General features: G+C 38.6%; 1 protein-coding gene across 8 annotated transcripts in view; it reads right to left on the bottom strand.

The window, feature by feature from the left end:
* Positions 1 to 24,602, bottom strand: part of TNRC6B (trinucleotide repeat containing adaptor 6B) — a 260,344-nt gene that overhangs the window by 148,253 nt on the left and 87,489 nt on the right. For all 8 annotated transcript variants that reach the window (XM_045465916.1, XM_045465910.1, XM_045465911.1 and 5 more), the window contains one exon: positions 13,584 to 13,651. In XM_045465916.1, coding sequence (XP_045321872.1) covers positions 13,584 to 13,651 — 68 coding nt within the window. The remainder of the gene's footprint in view (positions 1 to 13,583; positions 13,652 to 24,602) is intronic.

Below are 24,602 nucleotides of genomic sequence, written 5' to 3'. Positions count from 1 at the left end.
GTTGGGGAGGAGCAGAGAGAGAGGGAGACACAGAATCTGAAGCAGGCTCCAGGATCTGAGCTGTCAGCACAGAGCCCAACACAGCACTCAAGCCCACGAATTGAGAGATCGTGACCTGAGCCGAAGTCGGATGCTTAACCAACTGTGCCAGCCACCCAGGTGCCCCAAGCTTTTCAGGATTCTTAACCCCAACAAAATCAGAAGGTGAAAATAGCCAACGCTGCATCAGAATGTGGCTTTTACTTCTGGATCTAGTACATAGGAGGAATTCAATGAATGTTTGTTGGATGAAGGACCAAACATATAAGCAAAGGAATAAATGGATGAATACTACAAACCTAAGTATTTGCAGGGTGCGAAAGAACGTAACACTTTAAAAACCTACAATTGGAAGATAAAACACGTACACAGCATAGTCAACAAGAAAGTGTGAGATAAATTGTTAACTGTACAGTTCCAGCCTAGGAGACATAAGAGTTAGAAAATATGGACACTACAGATCAGTGGAGCTGTACCTCAAAGGAAGGGCAGGACCAGAATGGTCAAAACAGATGCGTCAGTACGAAGCTAAGGAAGCTTAAGCTGCAGGACCCCTCACTGTCATGGGGCTCTCCCAAAGCTCCATTTGAGCACTGTTCCCAAATGATCTCTCTCTGCTTTTTTTCTGCTGCAATGTGTTTCTCCTCCTCCTCCTCCTTTTTATTGTGGTAAAATACACATAACATTTACCATCTTAACCAGTTGTACAGTTCAGTACTGGTAAGTATACTCACACGGTTGTGAAACAGATCTCCAGATACTTAGAGCTATTTCATCTTGCAAATCTGACATTCTATACCCACTGAACAACTCTTTTTCCTCTCCCCCCAGCCCCCGGTAACCACCATTTTATTTTCTATTTATATAAATTTGACTACTTTAGATGCCTCCTTTAAGTGTAATCATCCTGTATTTGTCTTTTTGTGACTGGCTTGTTTCACTTAACATAATATTCTCCAGGTCCATCCATGTTGATATATGATAGGATCTCCTTCTCTTTTCATGGCTAATATTCCAGTGTATGTATATGCCATCTTTTGTTTATCCATTCAGCCGCCAGTGAACACTTGGGGTGCTTTCACCTCTTGGCTATTTCTCTATGAATATGCATATGCAAACATCTCAATTCTTCTGGATACATACCCAGTAGGGGGATTCCTGGCTCATATGGTAGCTCTAGTTTTTATTTTTTAAGGAATCTCTGTATTGTCTTCCACAGTAGTCACCTTATTTTATAATCCCACCAACAGTGCACAAAGGTTTCAGTTTCTTTGCCAACACTTGTTATTTTCTGGGTTTTTTGGCGTTTTTGTTTCTGGGTTTTGATTTTTGGGTTTTTTTGATAGTAGTCATCCTAGTGGTATCTCACTGTGGTTTTGATTTGCACTTCTTTGATGATTAGTGATGTTGAGTGTCTTTTCATATGCTTATAGGCCATTTATATATTCTTAGAGAAATGTCTATTCAAACCCTTTGCCCATTTTTTAATCAGGTTATACAGTTTTTTTTGTTGTTGAGTTGTAGTTCTCTACATATTCTGGATAGTAACCCCTTATCAGATATATGATTTGCAGATATTTTCTCCCATTCTGTAGGGTGCCTTTTCACTCTATGGATTGGGTCTTTTGATGCACAAAATTTTAAAAATTTGATGTAGTCTCATCTGTCTGCCTTGCCTGACTTTCGGTGTCACATCCAAGAAATCACTGCCAAGTCCAATGTCACAAAGCTTTTCTCCTGTATTTTCTTCAAACAGTTTTATAGTTTTAGGTCTTAAGCTTAGGTCTTTAATCCATTTTCATTTAATTTTTATATATGGTGTGTGAGACAAAGGGCCATCTTCATTCTTCTGCAAGTGGGTAGCCAGTGTTCCCAACACCATTTGTTGAAAAGACTCTCCTTCATTCTCCATTGGGGGGTCTGGGTACCCTTGTCAAAGATCATTTGACCTTATATGTGAGTGTTTATTTCTGGGCTTTCTATTCTATTCCATTTGTCTATTTGCCTGTCTTTATGCCAGTATCACATTGTTTTGGTTGCTGTAGCTTTGTAATATATTTTGAAATTAGGAAGTGTGACTAGTCCAACTTTGTTCTAATGACACTTTTTATAAAGTGTGCAAAGACAAGATACATTCATTACTCTTAACCCATACTGTTAAAACCACAGTCTCTTTCCATCTCGGCTTTCCCCTCATGGCTGCAGGCATTTGGGGGATCCATAAAGGGAAAGTTATACTAGAGACAAATCCATTTTGGGTTTAGTGGAATATATTCACGTGGTTCTTAGCACTTCTGTGTATGGGCGAATTACTGTTAACCATCCTAGCATACAAAGATGACACTGGGCCAACTTACTCTGTATCATGACAGAAGTGTGCAGGGCCAGATCATATCATGATGTAAATGTGTCAATTCAGAGTATTACAGGGTAGCCAATGTACAAGAAAAAGTGAAGCCTTACAATATAAAGGATACTTGATAGAGATTTCCCCAAAGTTGATAACAATCTCAAAAATGTATATAATGTTACTAATAACAAGTTGTGAGGATGAAAGGAACTTTGTTGATTCGTCATTATGAAAAACCCTACTGTGGTCAACCATGCTATAACAAACAATGAATTATCTTTCTAGTCTCTTTCTAGAAAATATCACAGAACCATTGTAACATAAAGGGGCAAAAAAGACTATGCAGCCAAAAAACGTAGAGAAAAAAGTTTCACAGTGATGTGTTAAGTAGTGAATACAAATGCTAGTGCTATTTTTCTGAATTTTCTATTTGTCCACTTCTTAAAAGTCGCCATTTTTTTTGTGTGTGGTTTTCTTTCCTCGTTGTAAATAAATGTTCACTTTTGTACAACTCATATTTGAATTAATTCTCTTTTCCTTAAAGAGCATTCCCAAAAACCTAGATTCGCTCCTGGTCAGAAAGAAGGGTCTCTGCCTCAACAGAAGCATCTAATGGAGAAGGAAATGAGCTGTGCATGGAAGCCTTACAGGGGGCCACTGGACAGGGGTAGAAAGACCCTCTCGTTGACTAATTGATTGATTATTAAAAACTTTCCATTCATTTATTTTGTGGGGGTGGAGAGAGACAGAGAGAATGAATGAATCCCTAGCAGGCTCTGCACTATCAACACAGAACCCCATGTAGGGCACAAACTCACTTACTGTGAGATCATGATCTGAGCCAAGCCAAGGAACTGGACACAAAACCGACTAAGCCACCCAGGGGCCCCTAGTTTGTTTTTTTAAAGTAAGCTCTGTGACCAACACGGGACTTAAACTCATGACCCCGAGATCCAGAGTCACATGCTCTACTGACTGAGCCATCCAGGTGCCCAAGGACCTTTAAACGATAGAAACAATATGCATAGGTAGGCTAAAGGCATCTTATGGAGGACCTCAGAAACAAGGAAAAAGGCATCTTCTGACAAATAAACTAACCAACAACTGTCTCATAGATAGAGACACCTAAAGAATAGTGATAAAATCAGGTCTGTTGGAATACCCTCAAGAAAGCATTGAATACAGGGGCACCTGCATGGCTCAGTCAGTTAAGCGTCTGACTCTGATTTCAGCTCCGGTTGTGATCTCATGGTTCATGAATTTGAGCCCTCAGCCGGGCCCCTCACTGACAGTGCTGAGCCTGCTTGGGATTCTCTCTCTCTCTCTCTCTCTCTCTCTCTCTCTCTCTCCTACTTGCACATGCCTTCTTTCCCTCTCTCTCTCTCTCTCTCCCTCTTTCCAAAAAAACAAAAAAACAAAAAAACCACAAACTTAAAAAAAAAAAAGAAAGCACTGAATATAAAGTCAAACATGATATACTAGCAATTCACTTTTCTTCTGCTCATAAAAAATATTCTGGGGTTAGGATTTTTAATAGCTCCACCTCAGAGTTTCAAAGTGAGTGTGTAGACCAGGGAGGGTTTCTTAACACTCAGACATTTTCATTCATTCAACATATTTATATATTTATATTTACTGACATTTTGTATGTGCCACTGGCAGTGACCAAGATGACAAAAGTCTCTATCCTTGCAGAGCTGAAGATTTAGCAAAAAGCCTTAACCTGACGTTTCACTGCCTGCCATCATCATGTTGTGCCTCCTCTCTGCCATTCTATTCACCTCTACTTCAGCCCAAACTTCAGCCCACAGACATAGCTGGCAGGAAGGGAACCCAGGCAGAGTGCTCAGGGCAGAACTTGTACCCACACCGCCTAGTGATCAGAACATGTGGGGGAGAAATAAACACCAGCTTCTCTTCATGACACCCCTGGAGATTCTTGCAGCTGAATGTGTTATTTCTTCACCTGTATTTACATCACACTATTTAAAAATTTGAAAACATTTTACAACTTCATGACAATAACATCTCCAAAACGAGGCCTTAAAATACCAATTTCAAGGAACTGGACAAATACATCCTGCCTTTTGAGTAATGTTTTTTCATAAAGTCAGTTATTTGTCCATAAGCAAAATATAAGCTACAGAATTAAGACTATTATTAACTTAACCGCAGTTTTCTAAGAGCTGCATGATATGCCCTATGCACTGTTGGTTAAAGTCATCACATGAACCTGTAAGTAGTAGCAGCCCTCAGAGTTTGAAGTCATTTTCAACTATGAAACACATAATTCCTGAAGTTACTCCTATTGTAATTAATCCATGGCCCAGACACCAAAGAGAAACCTCATAAAATATAATTCAGAATTTATTATGTATGATTCTGAGACTGGGGGGGGAAGGCAATTTTTTGAGAGAATTAATGTTTTTTTACGTTTATTTATTTTGAGAGAGAGAGTGCGTGCAAACAAGGGAAGGGCAGAGAGAGGGAGAGACAGAGAATCCCAAGCAGGATACGCACTACCAGCGCAGAGCCCAATGTGGGGCTTGAACCCACAAACCATGAGATCATGACCCAAGCCAAAACCAAGAGTCAGACGCGTAACTGACTGAGCCACCCAGGCGCCCTGAGAATTAATTTTTTAAGTAACTCCAATGCAAATTACAAAATTTATTAGCAAGTGACAGTTTCCCAAAGACCTAGTACAAAATGTTTACGGTTATGCTAAAATTCCCAGCAGCAAAAATTCCATGAGCATAACTATCATCTATTGAACCACTTTGTGGCATTTTCAAAATACCAATTAACTTGAAAATAAAACTCATTTCCTTTCTCTTCAAAATAATTAAAAAGATTATATAGAAACCCAACTATTCTTCTGATGTCTAGCTTACTGCTATGTAATGACTAAGTTTACAGAGTTCAGTTTGGTACTTCTTAGTACATTTATTTCAACATGTACATATTTCAGTGGTTTAAAGAAAACACACTGGTGAAAAACTCATGGTAGAATACAGAAAATGTTAAAAAACAAAACAACAAAACAACACCCCTCTTTCCTAATGGCCAAATACCAAGGTTTGTATTGTGAAGATAATTATGTATAAAATAAGTGACTTGGAAATATTTTTCTTTTCTTCTTCTTCTTTGTTTTGTTTTTAGGAAATACTATACAGCTGCCTAATTTTTTTTAAAAGAAGAACCCAGAAGAATGGTTCCCAAAGAACTTAGTGTTAAATTTGGTGGCTAAATATAAAACAAGGAACGCCCTACTCTTAGTATAGAGACTGGGGGAGAATAAACTGAGGGAGAATAAAGTTGCACCGCAGTAGAAGATGATTCTGAGGAAGACGGAGCTGTAAGTTACTGAGTCAGAGTAGGAGCAGAAATAAAGATAAGGTAAGGACAAGCTGTTAGACTTAATGAAAGGTCTGTATAATTAATAATTCAGAAAAATTAAAAGGGCATTTTATAACTAGACATTTAAGTTGGGAAGAATGTAATTAGGAAGAAGAGAATTTAATCACGATATTGAAGTTAAGACATTTAAAAAACAGCACCTCCAGCACAAAGTCGTATTACACCACAGAAGAGTATAAAGAGCAATGTTGATTCCATAAATCACATTCTTCTCTCCAAATCAATATAAAACTGTCTTCAACACTTTGATTTCCATATAGGCCTCCCATGCAAGCTCTGAGCAGATTTTCCCTTGAAAAAGAGAAATCAAAAAAGATGGCACCCCAAGAGAGCTGAAATACAGGAATTGATATAATTAATTCTACCAACAATCCCTAAAAAGGGGATGCTGTCTATATAACACATTATAAAATGAGATTTAAATTTAATATGTATGCTTTATTTAATACAACATATATAAAAGATTATCATTTCAACATAAAATCGGTATTATTAATTTTACATTCTTTTTTTTGGGGTATTCAGTCTTTGAAATCCAGGCTGTCTTTTGCATTTAAAGTACATTTAGGGGTGCCCAGGTGGCTCAATCAGTTAAGCATCTGACTCTTGGTTTTGGCTCAGGTCATGATTTCATGGTTCATGGGATTGAGCCCTGCGTCAGGCTCTGTGCTGACAGCGCGGAGCCTGCTTGGGATTCTCTCTCTCTTTCTCCCTCTGCCCCTCCCCCACTCGCTTGTGCTCTCTCCCTCTCTCAAAAATAAATAAATGTTTTTAAAAGGCATATAAGCTTTCTCTTTTATAAAAAAAATAAACTACATTTAAATTTGATTGCTAACTTTTTTTTTTTTACTGTGGTAAAAAACACATAACATTAAATTTACCATCTGAATCATTTTTAACTGTAAAGCTCAGTGGAATTTTAAGTATATTCTTATTATTTTGCAACGGATCTCCGGACCTTTTTTATCTTCTAGAACTGAAACTCTATACCCATTGAACACTAATTCCCTCTCTTCCCTCTCCCTGGCCCTTGGCAATCACCACTTCTCTATGTTCTGTTTTTATGATTTTCACATTAGATGACTTCAAGTTAAGCTGAGTCATATAGTATTTGTTCTTTGCTGATTAGCTTATTTTGCTAAGCATAATGCCCTTCAAATTCATCTATATTGTAGCATGTGACAGGATTTCCTTCTTTTTGAAGGCTTCATAATATTCCGTTGTATGTACATCCCACATTTCCTGTATCCGTTCATCTGTCAGTGGACATGTAGGTTGCTCCACTGCTTAGCTGCTGTGAATAATGCTGCAGTGAACACGAGTGTCCAACTGTGTCTTTGAGATCCTGCTTTGAGAGATCTGTTTTTATTTATTTTTTAAAATGTTTATTTAGTTTTGAGAGGGAGAGAGAGAGCAAGCAGGGGAGGGACAGAGAATCCAAAGCGGCTCTGCGCTGACAGCAGAGAGCCCAATGCAAGGCTTGAACCCACAAACCGTGAGATCATGACCTGAGCAGAAGTGGGATGCTTAGCTGACTGAGCCACCCAGGTGCCCGGAGAGATTTATTTCTAATGCTGAAATTTCATAAAATGAACCAAAAGTTGTAAGAAAATTTAATCAACAAACATGTACTAGAAAAGTTGAATCATTGCATACAGCATGTTAAAGACAAATATCTTTTGAGAATATGAGTCAATTTGAGCACGGAGATTTAAAGTTTAGACTTGTGTGTAAACTAGATTTTAATAAAGAAATGAAAAAGGAGGTCAAACTCATTAATACAGTTGCCCCCCTCCCACAGGTCTGAATTGTGCAGGTCCCCTTAAATGCAGATTGTTTTCACTAAGTACAGTATGGTACTGTAAATGTACTTTCTCTTCCTTACAATTTTAAAACATTGTCTTTTCTCTAACTTCTTTTATTGTAAGAATACAGTTTTTATAAAATATATGACATACAAAATAGGTATTAATTGATTGTTTATGTTATCGGTAAGGATTCTAGTCAACAGTACGTTATAAATAGTTAAATCTGGGGGAGTCAAGACTTATGTGGGGAATTTTTACTGCGTGGGGGCCAGTGCCCCTAACTTCTGTGCTCTTCCAAGGTCAACTGTACACCAAAACTGATAATTTACCACAAATAATCTGCCTACAAACATCTAGACTATCACTTGTCTCATAAATAAAACCAAATCAAGAGCCTGTCTTGGGTGGAAACATTTCATATGAAATGAGCTTTCAATAACCATAGTCAAACACAATCTACGAGCAAGTATCTGCTTATGCTGCTTTTTGAAAAGCCATTATAGTTTTATATTTACCCCTGTGTTAAACACATTATGTGATTAATGCTGTGTGAGTTTAATGTAGTAATTATATGGCAATAAACTTAGCTTGTCTGATTTGTTACAGTAGCTTGTAAAGTAAATATCCTCAGAAAATGATTATATTAGATATACTAATAGTTAATAAACCTCATTAAAGGCAACAATATTGAAACTATACATATATACATATATATACATATATATATGTACACACACACATACACAGTGTTTAAAGCTATACACTCTACTAAATGTTATTCACACATACATCAGAATTCTGCACAACTGATCTAAACGTTAAGTTTAGCACAGATACTTCTCAAAATCAAAAGTCAATTATTTTTCAAGACGGCTTTCTACATGCATAGCTATCCTAATCTGCCTATTAACAGAACTTAGTTCCGTTGAAATAAACATCATGGAAATAAAATGATGTTTTCAAAACTTCTAGAATCTACGGTAAAAATGTTACACGATGAAACAAAGAAAGTGGCGTAGATCAGCTAATAAAAATAGTTTTAGTCCTAATCCTTGTAAGAATTTGCTCTTACGACCTTGAGGGTCATATTATCCCTGTGTTTCATCTGCCTTCCATAAGTGAAATAGGCTATTCATACAAACTGAGACCAATAAATGAGAGCCATTTTGGAAATCAATTTGGAAAAAAATTAACTTAGATCTCTGCCTCACATCATACACAAAAATGCATACCAGTTCAATTAAAGGTGTAGGGGTAAAAAGAAAACAAGCAGGAAAACTAAGGTATTTTATGTATTACATTAGGGTAGGGACAACTTCTCTAAGCAAACACAAAATACAGAAGCTATAACAGGCTAATTGATTTTACCACATAAAAATGTTTTTAAATTTATTCGTATGAAAGATACCCCAATGTTAAAAGGAATGGGACAAAACATTTAAAACACCTCAAGAGACAAAGTTAATATCTATATTTTATAAAAGACTCCTACAGGGGTGCTGGGGTGGCTCAGTTGGTTGAGTATGTGACTCCTGATTTTGGCTCAGGTCATGATTCCAGGATTGTGGGACTGACCCCACATCAGGCTCTGCACTGAGAGTGGAGCCTACTTAAGATTCTCTCTCTCTCTCTCTCTCTCTCTCTCTCTCTCTCTCCCCCTCTCTCTCTCTCCATCTCTCCTTCTCCCCTGCTTGTACTTTATTTCTCTAAAATTAATAATATTAATAATAATAATAATAATTTAAAAATATATAAAGGGTCCCTACAAAACTATCAAAACAAATAATCCAATAGAAACATGGGTCTAATATGCAAATAAGTGATACATAAAATTGAAAAATCTACAGCCGATAAACTAACAAAAGATATTCCATCTCATTAGTGAGCAGAAAAGTACAAATTAAAACAATTAAATATTAGGGGTGCCTGGCTGGCCCGGTCAGTGGATTATGCGATTCATGATCTCAGGGTTGTGAGTTCAAGCCCCACGTTGGGTGTAGAGATTACTTGAAAAAAAAAAAAAAAAAAATATATATATATATATATATATATGTGTATATATATATATATATATATATGTGTGTGTATATATATATATATATGTGTATATATATATATGTGTATATATATATATATATATATATATAATAAAATACAAGAGTGACAAAAATTTAAGGCTAAATAATTTTTTTGTCATCAAAGGGGAGAAGAAATGGGCATTCTCATGCACTGTTGATGGAAAGGATCATGGGTAGTGCTTTCTCAGAAGGCAATTTGATAGCAACTACCTCCATGTAAAAAAAGTACATCCCGTGGGGGCGCCTGGGTGGCTCAGTCGGTTGGGCGTCCAACTTCAGCTTACGTCATAATCTCATGGCTTGTGAGTTCCAGCCCCGCGTCGGGCTCTGTGCTGACAGCTCAGAGCCTGGAGCCTGCTTCGGATTCTGTTTCTGTCTCTCTCTGCCCCTCTCCCACTGGTTCTCTCTCTCAAATAGAAATAAACATTAAAATTTTTTAAAATATATTTAAAGATATTTTTAAAAATACATCCCGTGAACCAACAGCTCCATCTCTAGAAATTTATTCTACAGAAATACATCTGTGAATAAAGATATAAAAATAAAGATGTTCAATAAAGTATTATTTGTAGTAATCAAACCAGAGACCACCAAATCATCTAATTAGAGAAGAACGATTATAGTCCATCCATTCAACAGAACATTCTGCATTAAGAGCATGAAGTAGACTGTGAAAGATGGCAAATTATAAAAGCAAGTCACAGAAGAATTATGTTGGGGAAAAAAAAAATCCCTATTTAGTTGTTGTTTTAAAATAGACAGAAAACAGGGGCACCTGGGGGGCTCAGTCAGTTAAGCATCCAAGTCTTGATTTTGGCTCAGGTCATTATCTTGTAGTTTCGTGAGTTTGGGCCCCACATCAGGCTCTACGCTGACAGTGCAGAGCCTGCTTCGGATTCTTCCTCTCTCTCTGCCCCTCCCCCACTTGCACTGTCTCTCTCAAAATAAATAAACAAACAAATAAACAAATGGATAAATAAATAAATAAAATATACAGAAAATGTTTACAAAGATCAGGAGGGGAAGAAAGGTAAAAGAAGAGTCTCAGTTTTATTTCTGTGTCTACATGTACCATTTGAATGTTTCATGACAATCGTGTACAGTTGCCCCTTGAACAACATGGAGGTTTGGGGCACTGACTCCCCAGCATGGCCAAAAATCTGTGAATAATTTCTAACCCCCCAAAACATAACTACAAATAGTCTGTTGATTGGAAGCTTTACTGATAACATAAACAGTCAATTAACACCTATTTTGTCTGTTACATGTATTCTATGCTGGTTTCTTACAATGAAGTATGCTAGAGAAAAGAACATGTTTTATTTTATTTTTGTTTCCAGTTTTTATTTAAATTCTAGTTAGTTAAGATTTAGTGTAATACTGGTTTCAGGAATTTAGTGAAGAAAATGTTTTAAAATCATAAGGAAGAGAAAGTACATTTACAGCATGGTACTGTATTTGTCTGGCTCAGTTTTGGAGCGTGTGGCTCTTGATCTTGGGGTCAAGCCCCATGCTGGGTGTAGAGATTACTAAAAACAAATAAACTTAAAAAAATTCCATGTATAAATGGACTTGCACATTTCAAACCCATGTTGTTCAAGAGCCAACTGTATTATTTTTATAATTAAAAAAATAAAAGAATAAGTCGGAATTTCATAAGTCATTCAGCAATGTGTACACTTCCAGGATGTAGAATGTAGTATTCAGTTCCTTGATCCTACTGTCCAGGAGTTTATCATCCTCTGCCAACTACACTTCTAAGATGCAGTGTGTGTGTGTGTGTGTGTGTGTGTGTGTGTGTGTGTGTGTGTGTATATGTATATCTTTTAATTTTTGTTGCCTCAAACAAATGAACACATCACCTTTGCTACCCACTCCCACCAAAGAGGTAGACAGGTCTATGAGAGGAGTGCCTAGTGAGAAGAGTCATTACAATATAGGACAGCAGACCAGGACCAGGAAAAAAATAAACAAAACAAAACAAACAAACAAACAAAAAAACCAGAAGCAAAACACAACAGGATTCATCTGTGAAAAGGCACCATGAGACTCAGAAAACAAAACAAGGTAAGGACACAACGCAAGTCCACCAGCCTGTCTGAAGCTCTCTAAAAAGAAGCGCCGTTTGTATAACATAAAACTTGTGGGAGAATCTGCCCCAGCAGTGCTTCCTGAATACCTAAAGAAGTTGATACAGGATAGGGGCTACTGGAGCAGGTTTTTAAAGATAAAGACTGGTTTGTTTGGGAAATGGATACGCTCTAGAGAACAGAACTTTCATCTGTGTTTCAAAAATAGGCTTAATGCCATTTTCATTATTTCCCCCAACTCCCTCTTATTCCTGAGACTTTGATCTTAACAACTGCACAGTTTTGCTAACCACAGTACTTTTCAGGAACACAGCTCCCAAGGCTGGCAGAGGATTTGGGTCAGGGAGATATTATAAAACACTGTAATGTCAGAAAGATCCAGATTCAAATCCTAACTTCCATTTCAAGCTGCATTCCCATGGATAAGTTACCTACCCTGATCTCCGAGTAAAAGGATACACTATAATGAATGGAGAGAGAACATACACAGCATCTAAGCAAAGTGCTTTGCGCACAGAACACCCTCATCAAATAGGAACTATGATTTTTATATTGTAAGACCTCTGACCAGAGGGTGGGGCTGGGGGAGTGGGCAAGAGGACAGGGAGATGCATCTGAAATGTTCCTGTGATTTCACTGGGACTAGATGTTTGGCATTCTACTTTGCTAAAGATGAACTGATTCCATGAGCCCATGTAGAATATAAGTGCATTTCACAGAACACAGCAAAGTTAGGATTTATATTGTAAGCTATTTTTAAAACTGCCTGGTTAGCAAATTAAACCAGCTGTGAAAATATCCTGGTTTCCATTCACAACAAATACAAGACAAACATTCTCCTTTAATGAACCTGGCCTCATGGCAGCATAACATATTCTGCATAATTCATTCCTAAGGGTTTCGGAGACATACTTTTCATAAGACAGATCAAAACTAAACTATTTTCTAGGAAGAAAAAAAAAAAGATGAGAGAGGAGTTTCTCCCTACAGATTTTCGGTAAATTCCATGAATCACTTGCTATCCCATTCAACTTAGGAGACTACTGTCTGAATAAAAAATAGTAGTCATGTCAGTATTTCAAGGCAGTCTTAACTGTTTTTCCTTTAAAAGGGCATATGAAACACCAGTCTTCTCTGCAACACAATTTTTCAAGTTCTGTGGCAGAGGGAGGAAAAAAAAAAATCTATTCCCTGTCACCAAAAAGCTACCCGAGGACTCCCAATTTCAGATTTAAAACTGATCACTCTTTAAGAAGTCAGGGGAGAGATCTTGAATAATTTAGAATGTTGGCTAAGTTATATTATTTATATTCCTGTTCCTTTCGGGAAACAATTTGTTATTTAAACAAAGAACAGAAGTATAAATAACTAAATAGAATAGAATTTCAGGAAGTACATTTCAAATAAATTCACACTTGGAATGCAGGGAAGACAGTCTATTAATTTAGCGTACTTCCTAAGGACATAGCTAAGAAAAGAATATACCATCTTAAACTTTCTTTGGAAATCAACCAGACTGAATTAGTTCAATTTGGAACATCCTGAGCCTTAAAGCCTTTGCTAAAGTGTAACACAAATTTTGATTAGTCAAGTGTGAAAATCTACAAAGCCAACTTTCTTGTCCCTCCAGTTAGTCTGTCTATAAATAGAAACTACGCATTAATAGCCACCAAAGCAACTGGTGAGCTCCACAATGTGCCCAACATATACATCCTCTGCAAACACGCTCTCAGCGTGTTTAACCAAAGTGCTTCTGAAGATCTGTAATAGGACCCTTTTTAAATAAACTGTGACTCACTGTTTGCTTTCTTCACCAGGAGGTGGAGTCTTGCCATGCCCTTCCATTACAAAATCCTCCTGTTCCACCTGCAAAGGCAAGCACCACAGGTCAGAAGTAGTCAGTAACTAAGATGCAACTCACTTAAAGTTCCAGGGCCTGCCCTGTGCAGAACCACATGGCCCCTGTGCTATACTGTCTGGCACAGGAGCCTAGGCCAGTGGCTTTCAATTGCCAAATTTGCTCAAGGCATCTCTCCTTAGGTGCCTAGATTTGCAGAACAGAAAAGGGAAACACTGTTGACTTGCAACTTACATAACTGTAACAAAAGTTAACATCCAGAAAATAGTAAAGAATTGCTAGGAATCAATTAAAAAAAAAAAAAAAGACAACATACCTGAAAGATTTACAAAATAACTGAGTAGGAATTTTACTGAAGAACATGCACAAATGAAAAGATACTCAGTTTCATGTCAACCAGGAAAATGCAAATTACTGCAAATTAATTTCACCGCTACCAGGTTGGCTAAAATTCAAAAGTTGGGCAATACTGGGACACCTGGGTGGCTCAGTCGGTCAAGCTACCAACTCTGGTTCAGGTCATGATCTTGCGGTTCGTGGGTTCGAGCCCCAAGTCCGGCTCTGTGCTAATAGCTCGGAGCCTGGAGCCTGCTTCAGATTCCGAGTCTCCCTCTCTCTGCCCTTCCCTTGCTTCCTCTCTGTCTCTGTCTCTCTCTCTCAAAAATAAATAAAACATTAAAAAATTTGCTTTTAAAGCTGGGCAATACCAAGTGTTGGCAAGGGCACAGAGCAATAGCAACACTCGTCCACTCCTGGGGGGAAGGAAAATTGATACAACTACTTTTCAAAAGTTTGCCACTATCTGGTACGCTTGACTATGTATTTACTGTACAAACTAGTGGTCGCACTTCTGGATAAATATTCTAGAGAAACTTTTACACACATATAAAATAGTATTTTTTTAGTATTTTTAATTTTAATAGTATTATTTTTAACAGAAAAAAAAAAAACCCAGAACAAATATCCATCAACAGTAAAATAAATATACACGCTATGGTGTTTCCAGACAACAGAATAAACACTATTCTATATAAAAATGACTGACTATAGCTACACACTGCAACCTAGATGTGTTATAAAAACACAGTATTGGGTGAAAAAGCAAATCACAAAAGAATACACACACAGTATAATTCCATTATATAAGGTTCAAATATAACATTTTAAAACTGTATGTGTGTATGAGTGTATAGACATGTATGTATATACATAGTTTTTAAAAACTATTTTTAAAAAAGGAATGACATACCAAATTTAGGCTAGAGATTGTCTTAGGAAGGGAGGGAGGGGATTCGACAAGGAAGGGGCATGTGGAGGATCCTGGGGTGTGGTTATATTCTATTTCTTGGCCTATGTAGTAGGTAACTGGGTGTTTGTTTTGTAATTATTCTTTTAACTATGTTTCTTTCCTCCCTATGGTTTTCTTCTTAATACAAATTTCAAAGTGAAAAAAAAAGAAAGCATTTTACCATTCCAGATGGCTTATTGACCTGGAAGATCAGTGACCGAGACAGAGCTACCTCCACAAAGGGGACTATTAGTCCCATGAAAACTCCCCCTGAAAGGCATAATTTTAAAAAATCAAACAGGTGTACTCAAGGAAACAGACAGGGCTATTCCCAACTCAGAAAAATACAGTCTATTTCTTACAAAACCTAATAATCTGGAAGACAGACAACATACACCACGATGAAACCCAAAGAAAACAAAAGGTTTTCCAATTCTGTCATCTTCTCCACAGTCTCTATTTCCCAAGAATACTAGAGAAGACAGGACAGAGTTTAGAGGCTAAGTTTCAGAAAGGACAGGAAAATCAAGAGGTGTTCATAATTTCCATTAAAAACAGGAGGAGGCATAGGCAAGAGTAATTAAAGACACACACTGTGCATACTGTAAAATTCAAACCAGGTTCTGACTTGATTCTTAGGAAATTCCTGACTCTGCAACGTACTGGACTTAGCCAAGGAGAGGGAGGATTCTCCCATCCTAAGGTTACATTTAGGACATAAAAACTCTAGAAATAAAAACAGGATTGCAGAGGGAAATTTATGAGGAGCTAGAGATGATCTGGTTGGGTTACAAGAGTGCATACCTATGTTTTAAAAAAAAATCACAATGTACTTAACTATATAAATGTTATGCCTTAATTAGGAAAAACAGGTGACAAACTGTTTAAGTTTGTTAAGCTCCTTGGAACCTCAACCTTCAATCATTTGCTTAAAGACAAGAATGACTGTTCTCCCACTTATATATATTATAGAAATTTCTTTGACCCTTCATCTTTAAGAATGCTGTCTAAAGAATTCTTTATTGTGCATCTTGGCCTCTGCTTAGTTGTTTTTTTTTTTTTTTTAAAGGTTTATCTACAATCAATTTCTAATTAAGTACAATCATCTAATGAGAAGTAATGATCAAAGAACCCACAGCTTCTACAATCTCTTCCACGTGGGCTCCCAATCTTTAACCCCAGCCCCCATGTTATGCATACTAGTCCTCCACTTGGATGGCCCGGTAAGTTCCAAAATGAAATAATATCTTTGTCTTTAAACTTCCTCTCCTTTTTATATCCCCTATCTTTTCTAATGGTACCATCATTCACTAAACTCCCCAAACAGGAACCCGACACATGTATCCCCCCACTTTTTGAAAGTTTGTGTTATACCACTTCACTTTTACAAAAGGCCTATTTTCACTAACCAAAAAAAAAAAAAAAAAAAAAAAAAAAACCACAAACCTGAAGAGGATTTTTGCTTTTACAAAAAAAAGAGGTAAAAAGCCAAACAGCGTTCAGCGTTGGTTTTGCAGCCAGCCTGCTGTAGAGGCAGTGCACACCATGAGCCCCAAGAAGGGCATTGCCAAACTCCTTCCCTGAGACTACAGTCAGCATCTCAGCATCCGTGAGCAAGACGTGTCCCAAAGTATCAGAAAAGCCTAGGAGCGGTTATTTTCTGGATTTGGGAATGCTCCAAGATTTTTCCATATAAAGAAATGGTCACTGTTTCTTGGCTTGGTGCAACATTTAGACTTACGAAAGATTTCACAGGAATGCTCTACTTTCTGATAGCAGGGGAAACCTGTCATCACACAAGAATCTAAGGTTCCCTCCTTAACCCCACATCCTATTAATCACCAAGTATTGTGGCTTCCACCTCTTAAATGGCTCTCCCCTCCACCACCCCTTCTTTATTCTCTTTAACTGCCATCATAGTTAAAGGCCAGCTTCTCTAAACCTCACTACTGCACAAGCCTTCTCACTGGTCTTTGTGCTTCCGGGTCCCATTTCATTTTAAGGCATCTTCCAAACCACTTCCATCAAGTGGGCTTTGTAACATGCAAATCTGATTGCATGGCTCCCCTCGAAATTCTTCAGTGGTGCCCCATCACCTATGCTGAGTTCATTTGTCTAAGCCATCTTTTTATCCGCCTCTGCCTCCCCCACCCACTCTGAAGCCCTAGCGGAACATGCAACTCTTTAACCCCCTGTTCATTTACGCATACTGTTAGCATTTGCCTAGCCGCCCCGGCCTTCTGCCCACATACAATTCAAATTGCTACTCATTCCTTTAAGTGCCAATTCAAATGCTTTTCCCCAGACACGGTCTCCTGCAGCAGGGCTTACACCTTTTCTCAGCCTCCATCATCTCAGGAGGCAATAAAAATGGTCCAGAAAGAACACTGCTCCTTCTTGCCACTTCCCGTTCTTTTTTTCTGCAAATTTCAAGAACACTAGGACTTCATGTGATGGTCTCCACCACTCCTCCCCCTTGATCTCATTTGCAGGAGTTTCAAGATTTTTATTCATAAAACTTGCACCATTACCCTCACCTTTCTCCCACTACCATTCATTCATTCAACAAACATTTACTCAGCACATATTACACGCAAGGTGCTGGGCTGAGATAAAGGCGAAGACAGTAGTCTCTGCCCTCAAAAGGCTTGCAGATTAGTGGGGAAGACAACCAAAAACCAGTGGGCACTGTGTGGTGACAGATGGTAGCTACACTTGTGAGCACAGCATAAGTACAGACGTGTGGAATCCCCTGAAACTCATGGAACACTGTGCGTCAGCCATGCTCCAATTAAAAAGACATCACCATCGAGTGTGAAAAAGCAATGCAATCACACAGGAAGGGCGCTTGACTCAGCCTAAAGGAGTCAGACACACCAGACCTACCCTAAGCAGGAGACTGACCTCCTTCCTAATTCAGTGAGGAAACAGGCAGGACCTGGACTGCTCCACACCGAGGTTTGTCACAGAAACCTCCCGCCCTCCACGTGAACCTGTGAAGAGCCACTGCAACTCCTACGTCTGCTGTTCTCTGTCCTCAAGAGTCCATTCAGAGCCTCCTGGCAGGCATTTCAGTGATTCTTCTCCTGGACACCGACTTGTTGTTAGGATGTTTCTGTCTTACCAATCCCTTACCTTTCTCTCTTCTGCTCCAGGAGTGCAGAGCATAGCTGGAGGAAGTCACAAAACTGGTTCCTTTTCAAATGTACGCCAGTTCACTTCCCCTCAGTGCTCACATGGCAGCACCTGGCCTGTAAGGCCCTTCTTCGTCTTTTCTGCTGAGCTGTTACTCAGTCTTCAAAGACTGGTTCAAAAGTTACTTTCTCTAGGAGGCACTTTGGACAACTATCACTGCCTCCTCCAACCTCCCAAGGTGTTCCTTCCCATTTACCCTGCAAGGCCCGGCCAACAGCTGCGGCCCTTTGTTCACCCACTTCCCCTCTGCTGGAGAGCCTTGAAGGGGAACAATGGGATCTTTGTGTATCCCAGAACCTAACACAACCCTTCTAGTGGGTCATTCATTCGACATACCTTCTGAATGCCTTCCCTGTGCTAAGTAAGCGCTGGGTTGAATAACTGAATGAATGAATGTCTGACCTCCTACACCACCGTCCTCACTCATTTATTCTGTACCTATTCCACTCTCCTCCAGACTCCAAACCCATCCATCAGGCATCCTCCCTAGCCTGTCCTTTCTGAAGAGGACAATGCAGAAGATCATCCTGAAAGCCTATCTCACACAAAGCCCCTGTTTTCCTGTCAGGATTGTGCAGATGAGTCTTCACCTTCACCCACTGCCCCCTCTCCCCTGCTCAGCAAGGCTCCCACTTATATTCTACATTCACGACCTGCATCACAACACCTCCTCCGGGACCTTACTGTCTAAGGAAGTCTTTCTTCCTTTCTACCAAATCCAACTCCTCAACTGACGCATACGTTATAAGCTCTTCTATTCTGAAAAATTATTTTTGGCCTTGTGATACACTCCAAATACCCTCTTGTTTTTAGCCTTTCCTTTACTATCCAAATTATTAAGAGAATAGACTATACTCCATTACTTTCATGTTCTCATCACTGGTCTGATAAAAAAAAAGTTATTGAGGTACTACGTACATGTGACTTTAAGTCAAATAATACCACCAAGCTTACAAATAAAAACAACACTCTCCTCTGCTGCCCTCCAACCCAGACCACTCCCCATGCCTCCCCCCCCCACCCCACCACACATGGATCTCTTTTCCCCCCATCCTTCCAACAGAAGACACCATTTTTGTCCAAATCAATATTCAGTGCTAATAGTACTATAACTAAGTAAATAACAGAGACAGCTGAATCATATGGAACAGTATAATCAAATTTGCTTTTCTTGTACAATTCTTTGTTTTCCCTAGAACTAACCATTACTACTTTCTTTCAGTTTTGGGGAGGCTTAGTATTTATTATGTATTTTTCACTAATTCATCCTCAAACTCTCCAACAGAGTTGTAAATCTCCTCTTAATAAATTCAAACACTTCAGGTAATCTATCAATTTCATTCCAGTCTTGGAGACATTCCTCAGGGGTTTTCTCATGTTCCAGTCTAGATTGTTTGCTTTCTAGGCCGCTAAATTGCTGACACTTTGCCAGGGATGTCTTTTCCCCTTCAGCTCTGAAATTCCTGGCTCTCTCTCCTACCCTGGAGCATCTGTTCCCCAGATCCTTTGTCTTCTTTTATGGTTTAGTCTCTGGTTTAGGTGGAACATATATTCTAGTGAATGCCTGACAAAAGGTATATGGAAAGTAAAATTTTTGATCTCTTGAATGACTGAAATGTCCTTATTTTATCCATATATATTATTGACATTTGGAATATTTTTTTAACCCACATACATAATCAAATTAGAAGTTCAAGTTAGTAGGAGCGCCTGGGTAGCTCAGTCGGCTGAGTGTGTGACTTCAGCTCAGGTCACGATCTCATGGCTCATGGGTTCGGGCACCGCATTGGGCTCTGCGCTGACAGCTTGGAGCCTGGAGCCTGCTTTGGATTCTGTGTCTCTCTCTCTCTCTGCCCTCCCCCACTCGTGCTAGTCTCTCTCTCCCTGAAGAATAAACATTCAAAAGTATTTAAAAAAAAAAAAAAGTTCAAATTAGTAAATCTTTCTCCCTCCAAAATTTTGAAGCCACACTTCATTGTCTTCTAGTTCCCAGAGATGCAATATAGAAATCTGACAATATTCTAAATCCTAATGTTTTGGCCATGACCTGTTTCTTCTCCAGAAACTTGTAGGGTCTTTCACTTCTCCTCAGTGTTACACAAATGCAAACCTCGAAGTATGGTTCTTTTTTTTTTATTTATTCAGCTTCTGGGTAGGTACTTGCAATCTAGAAACTCGGGTTCTTCAGGTTTGGGGCATTTTCTCTACTTATTTATTTGACAATTTTATCCCCTCCAGGAATTTCTTCTTCGATGTTGAATTTACAGGATTGATCCATGAATTTTCTTTTCTCTCCACTTGTAGCTCTTTGACTTTTTCTTTTACTACCTGGAGATTCTCTCAACTTTACCTTCCAATACTTCTAATTTTTAAAAGAATTTGTTATTGTGACTTAGTTTTTGAAAGCTTTTACTTGTTCTCTGAAGTCTTTTTTTTTACAGTCCTATTTTTGTTCCATGATTATAATACCAACTCTTATCTCTGAAAATATTGTTTTGTTTTAATTTTCTTTCACTCTCTATATTACCTTGTTTCCTCTACATTCCTCTTTTATATTTGCTTGGTCGCTATCTTCCAGTCATAGGTTTTTATCAGATGTCTGATTATCTATGATTATCTACTGATATTTATTTATTTTTAATTTTTAATTGTATTACTTTTTTTTAAATGTTTATTTTTGAGAGAGAGACAGAGCATGAGCAGGAGAGGGGCAGAGAGAGAGAGAGAGGGAGACACAGAATCAGAAGCAGGCTCCAGGCTCTGAGCTGTCAGCACAGAGCCCAACGCAGGGCTCAAACCCATGAACCATGAGATCATGACCTGAGCCGAAGTCGGATACTTAATTGACTGAGCTTCCCAAGCGCCGCTTATTTATTATTTTTTAAAGGAGATGGAGGTTTATTGAATACACTGCAAGGGAGCAGTGGGCAGGACAGCAAAGGAGAGAGGATCTGCAGTGATCTACTGATATTTAAGAGATAAGCCTGAAAGGGGCACCTGGGTGGCTCAGTTGGTTAAGTGTCAACTCCTGATCTAGGCTCAGGTCGTGATCTCACAGTTCATGGGTTTGAGCCCCGCATTGAGTTCTGTGCTGATGGCACAGAGCCTGCTTGGGATTCTGTCTCTTCTTCTATCTACCCCTATACTGCTTGTGCACACGTGTGCATGCTGTCTCAAAACAAACTTAAGCAATTTTTTTTTTTTTTAATGAGCAAGTTTTTACTCCTGCTCCCCCTCCCTGGGCAACCACTAACATGCTTTCTGTCATTATAGATTAGTTTGCATTTTCTAGAGTGTATATACAGGTAATCACCGGAACATACTTTTTTTTTTTTTTTTTTTTTTTTTTGGTCTGGCTTCTTTTGATCAGAATTATTCTGAAATTCATCCATACAGTTTCATGTATCAGTAGTTCACTTCCCTCTTATAGGGAGTACTACTCCACTGCATAGAATCTACCACAATTTGTCAGTCACCTGTTGATGGGTGGCTGGGTTGTTTCCAGACTTGGGCTATTGCAAAAAGCTGCTATGAACATTCATTTAGAAGTTTTTGTACACTTTCTTTTTCATTGGGTACTTAGCAGTGTATATTAGTTTGGTAAGGATGCCATGACAAGGTACCACAGATTGTATGCTTTCAGGAACAGCAATGTATTGTCTCACACAGATCTGGAAGCTAGAAGTGGGAAATGAAGATTTTGCCAGTGCTGGTTCCTTTGGAAGGCCGTGAGGGAAAGATCTGTCCCAGGCCTCTCCCCTTGGCTTGCAAATGGCCGTCTTCACATTCACATGGCGTACTCCCTGTATTTGTGTCTCTCTGTCTAAATTTCCTCTTTTTATAGACACTAGTCACACTGGATTATGGCCTACCCTAATGACCTATTTTAATTTGATTACCTCTGCAAAGTCCCTAACTCCAAGCAAGGTTACATTCTGAGGTAACGGGAGTTAAGGCTTCCAACGTGTAAACTGGCACAGGAGTGGGGGCGGGGGAGTGAACAGGGAGCACAATTCAGCTTCTAACAGTGGAACAGTTGGATCATAGGGTAGTGATATGTTTAACTTTTTAAGAAACAGTCTCTGTATTCCAAAGTGGCTGTAGCATTTTATCTCCCCACCAGCAGAGTATGAGAGTTCCAGTTCTTCCATATCTTACCAACACCCAGGTCTTCCTTTTCTTTTAATGTTTTATTTATTTTTGAAGAGAGATCACGAGTGGGGGAGGGTCAGAGAGACAGGAGGACAGAGGATTCTAAGTGGTCTCCACACTGACAGCAGCGAGCCCAATGAGGGGCTTGAACTCACTAACCTTGAGATTACTCTGAGCAGAAGTTGGACACTTAACCAACTGAGGCACCCAGATGCCCCAGTAAGTCTTTTTAACTTTAGCTACTCTAACTGCTTTTTTATTTTTCAAGTTTAATTTATTTTTGAGAGAGAGAGAGAGAGAGAGAGAGAGAGAGAGAGAGATACAGTAATCAGGAGAGGGGCAGAAAGAAAGAATCCCAAACAGGCTCCGCACTGTCAGTGCAAAGCCTGACACAGGGCTTGAACCCATGAACTGTGAAATCAGACCTGAGTGGAAACCAAGAGTTGGATGCTTAACTGACTGAGCCACCCAGGCGCCCCTCTAATTGTGGTTTTAATTGCATTGACATTGAACATCTTTTCATGAGTTTCTTTGCCATCCATTCTCTGGTAAAATGCTGTTCAAATTTTTTACTATTCTTTTAAGCAGATTTATTTTTCTCTCTCTCTCTCTTTTTTCTAAAGTAAGCTCCACGCCCAATGTGGGGCTTGAACTCATGACCCCAAGATCAAGAGTTGCATGCTCTATCAACAGAGCCAGCCAGGTGTCCCGAAGCATCTTTACTGAGATACAATTTACATGCCATAAAGTTCACCTGTTTAAAGTATATAATTCAATAGTTTTTAATATATTTACAGAGTTGCACATTGATCACCACAATCTAATTTTAGAACATTTCTATCATCCCAAAAAGGAAATTTGTCCTTATTGACAGTCACTCCCCATTTTGCCCTCCCTTCATCCTTCTTTCCAGCACCAGATAACCACTAACCTGCTTCTTGTCTCTACAGATTGGCCTATTCTGAACATTTCATATATAAATGAACTCATACAATACGTGGTGTTTTGTGTCTGTCTGCTTTCACTTGGCATAATGTTTTCAAGTTTCATCCATATTGTATCATATATCAGTACTTCATTCCATTTTATGGCTTAATACTGTCCCATTGTATAGATATACCATATTTTATTTACATCACCAGTTGATGGATATTTTGATTGTTTCCACTTTTTTGCTATTGTAAATAATGCTGTTATAAACACTTGTATACAAGTTTCTGTGTGGACACAAGCTGTCATTTTTCTTGAGTGAATACCCAGGAGTGGGATTGCTGGGTCATATGATAACTGTATGTTTAACTTTTTGAAAGCCTACCAAACTGTTTCTCAAAGTGGATGCACCGTTTTACATACCCACCGGCAGCGTCCAATGGTTCTAATTTCTCCACATCCTCAACCACACTTGTTATCACCTGTCCATTTGATAACAGCCATCCCAACGGGTGTGAAGTGCTATGTCACTGTGGTTTTGATTGTAGTTCCTTAATGAGTAACTATGTTGAGCATCTTTTCATGCGCTTATTGGCCAATTGTGTATCTTCTTTGGATAAATGTCTTCCAATTCTTTGCTCATTTTTTAAAATTGGGTTATTTGTTTTCCTATTACTGAGCTTTCAAAGTTTTTAACAGATTTAAGAGATTCTAGATACTAATCCTTATTTGGGCAGATGCTGTGCATGTGTTTCCTCCCAATCTGTGGCTTGCCTTCTCATTCTCACTAACAGCATCTTTCAAAGAGCAGAAGTTTGCTGTGAGATCTAAGAAATCTTTGCCTAACCACAGATTTTCTCTTACATCTTCTTCTAGAAGCATTATAATTCTAGATTTTACATTTAGATCTAAGATCCATTTTCAGTTAATTTTTATATATGCTATAAGGTCTAGATGTATGTTTATTTTTTGCATATGGATATCCAACTGTCCTAACACCATTTGTTGAAAAAAAAAATCCTTTCTCCATTAATTGCCTCCACAAAATTGCCTTTGTCAAAGATCATTTGTCCATATATATGTGGGTCTATGTTGGGATCTCTCTTCTGCTCCACTGGTCTCTGTCTTTTTTCCAATACCACAGGGTCTTTATTGCTGTAGCTTTATAGTAAGTTCTGAAATCAGGAAGTATTAGCACTCCAACTTTGTTCAACTCAAAAGCTGCTTTGATTATTATTATGGGTTGAATAGTGTCCCCCCACCAAAAAAAGAAAAAAGATACACTGGAGTTCTAACCTCCAATACTTCAGAACATGATCTTATTTGGAGATGGGGTCTTTACAGAGGTAACTATGAAGTTATTAGGGTGGACTCTAATCCAGTATGACCGTGTC

The sequence above is a fragment of the Leopardus geoffroyi genome, chromosome B4 (genome assembly GCF_018350155.1).
Source record: "Leopardus geoffroyi isolate Oge1 chromosome B4, O.geoffroyi_Oge1_pat1.0, whole genome shotgun sequence".
Taxonomy (NCBI): domain Eukaryota; kingdom Metazoa; phylum Chordata; class Mammalia; order Carnivora; family Felidae; genus Leopardus; species Leopardus geoffroyi.
Note: the sequence above shows the minus strand (reverse complement) of the source record. Positions and strands in the feature narration are given on the sequence as shown.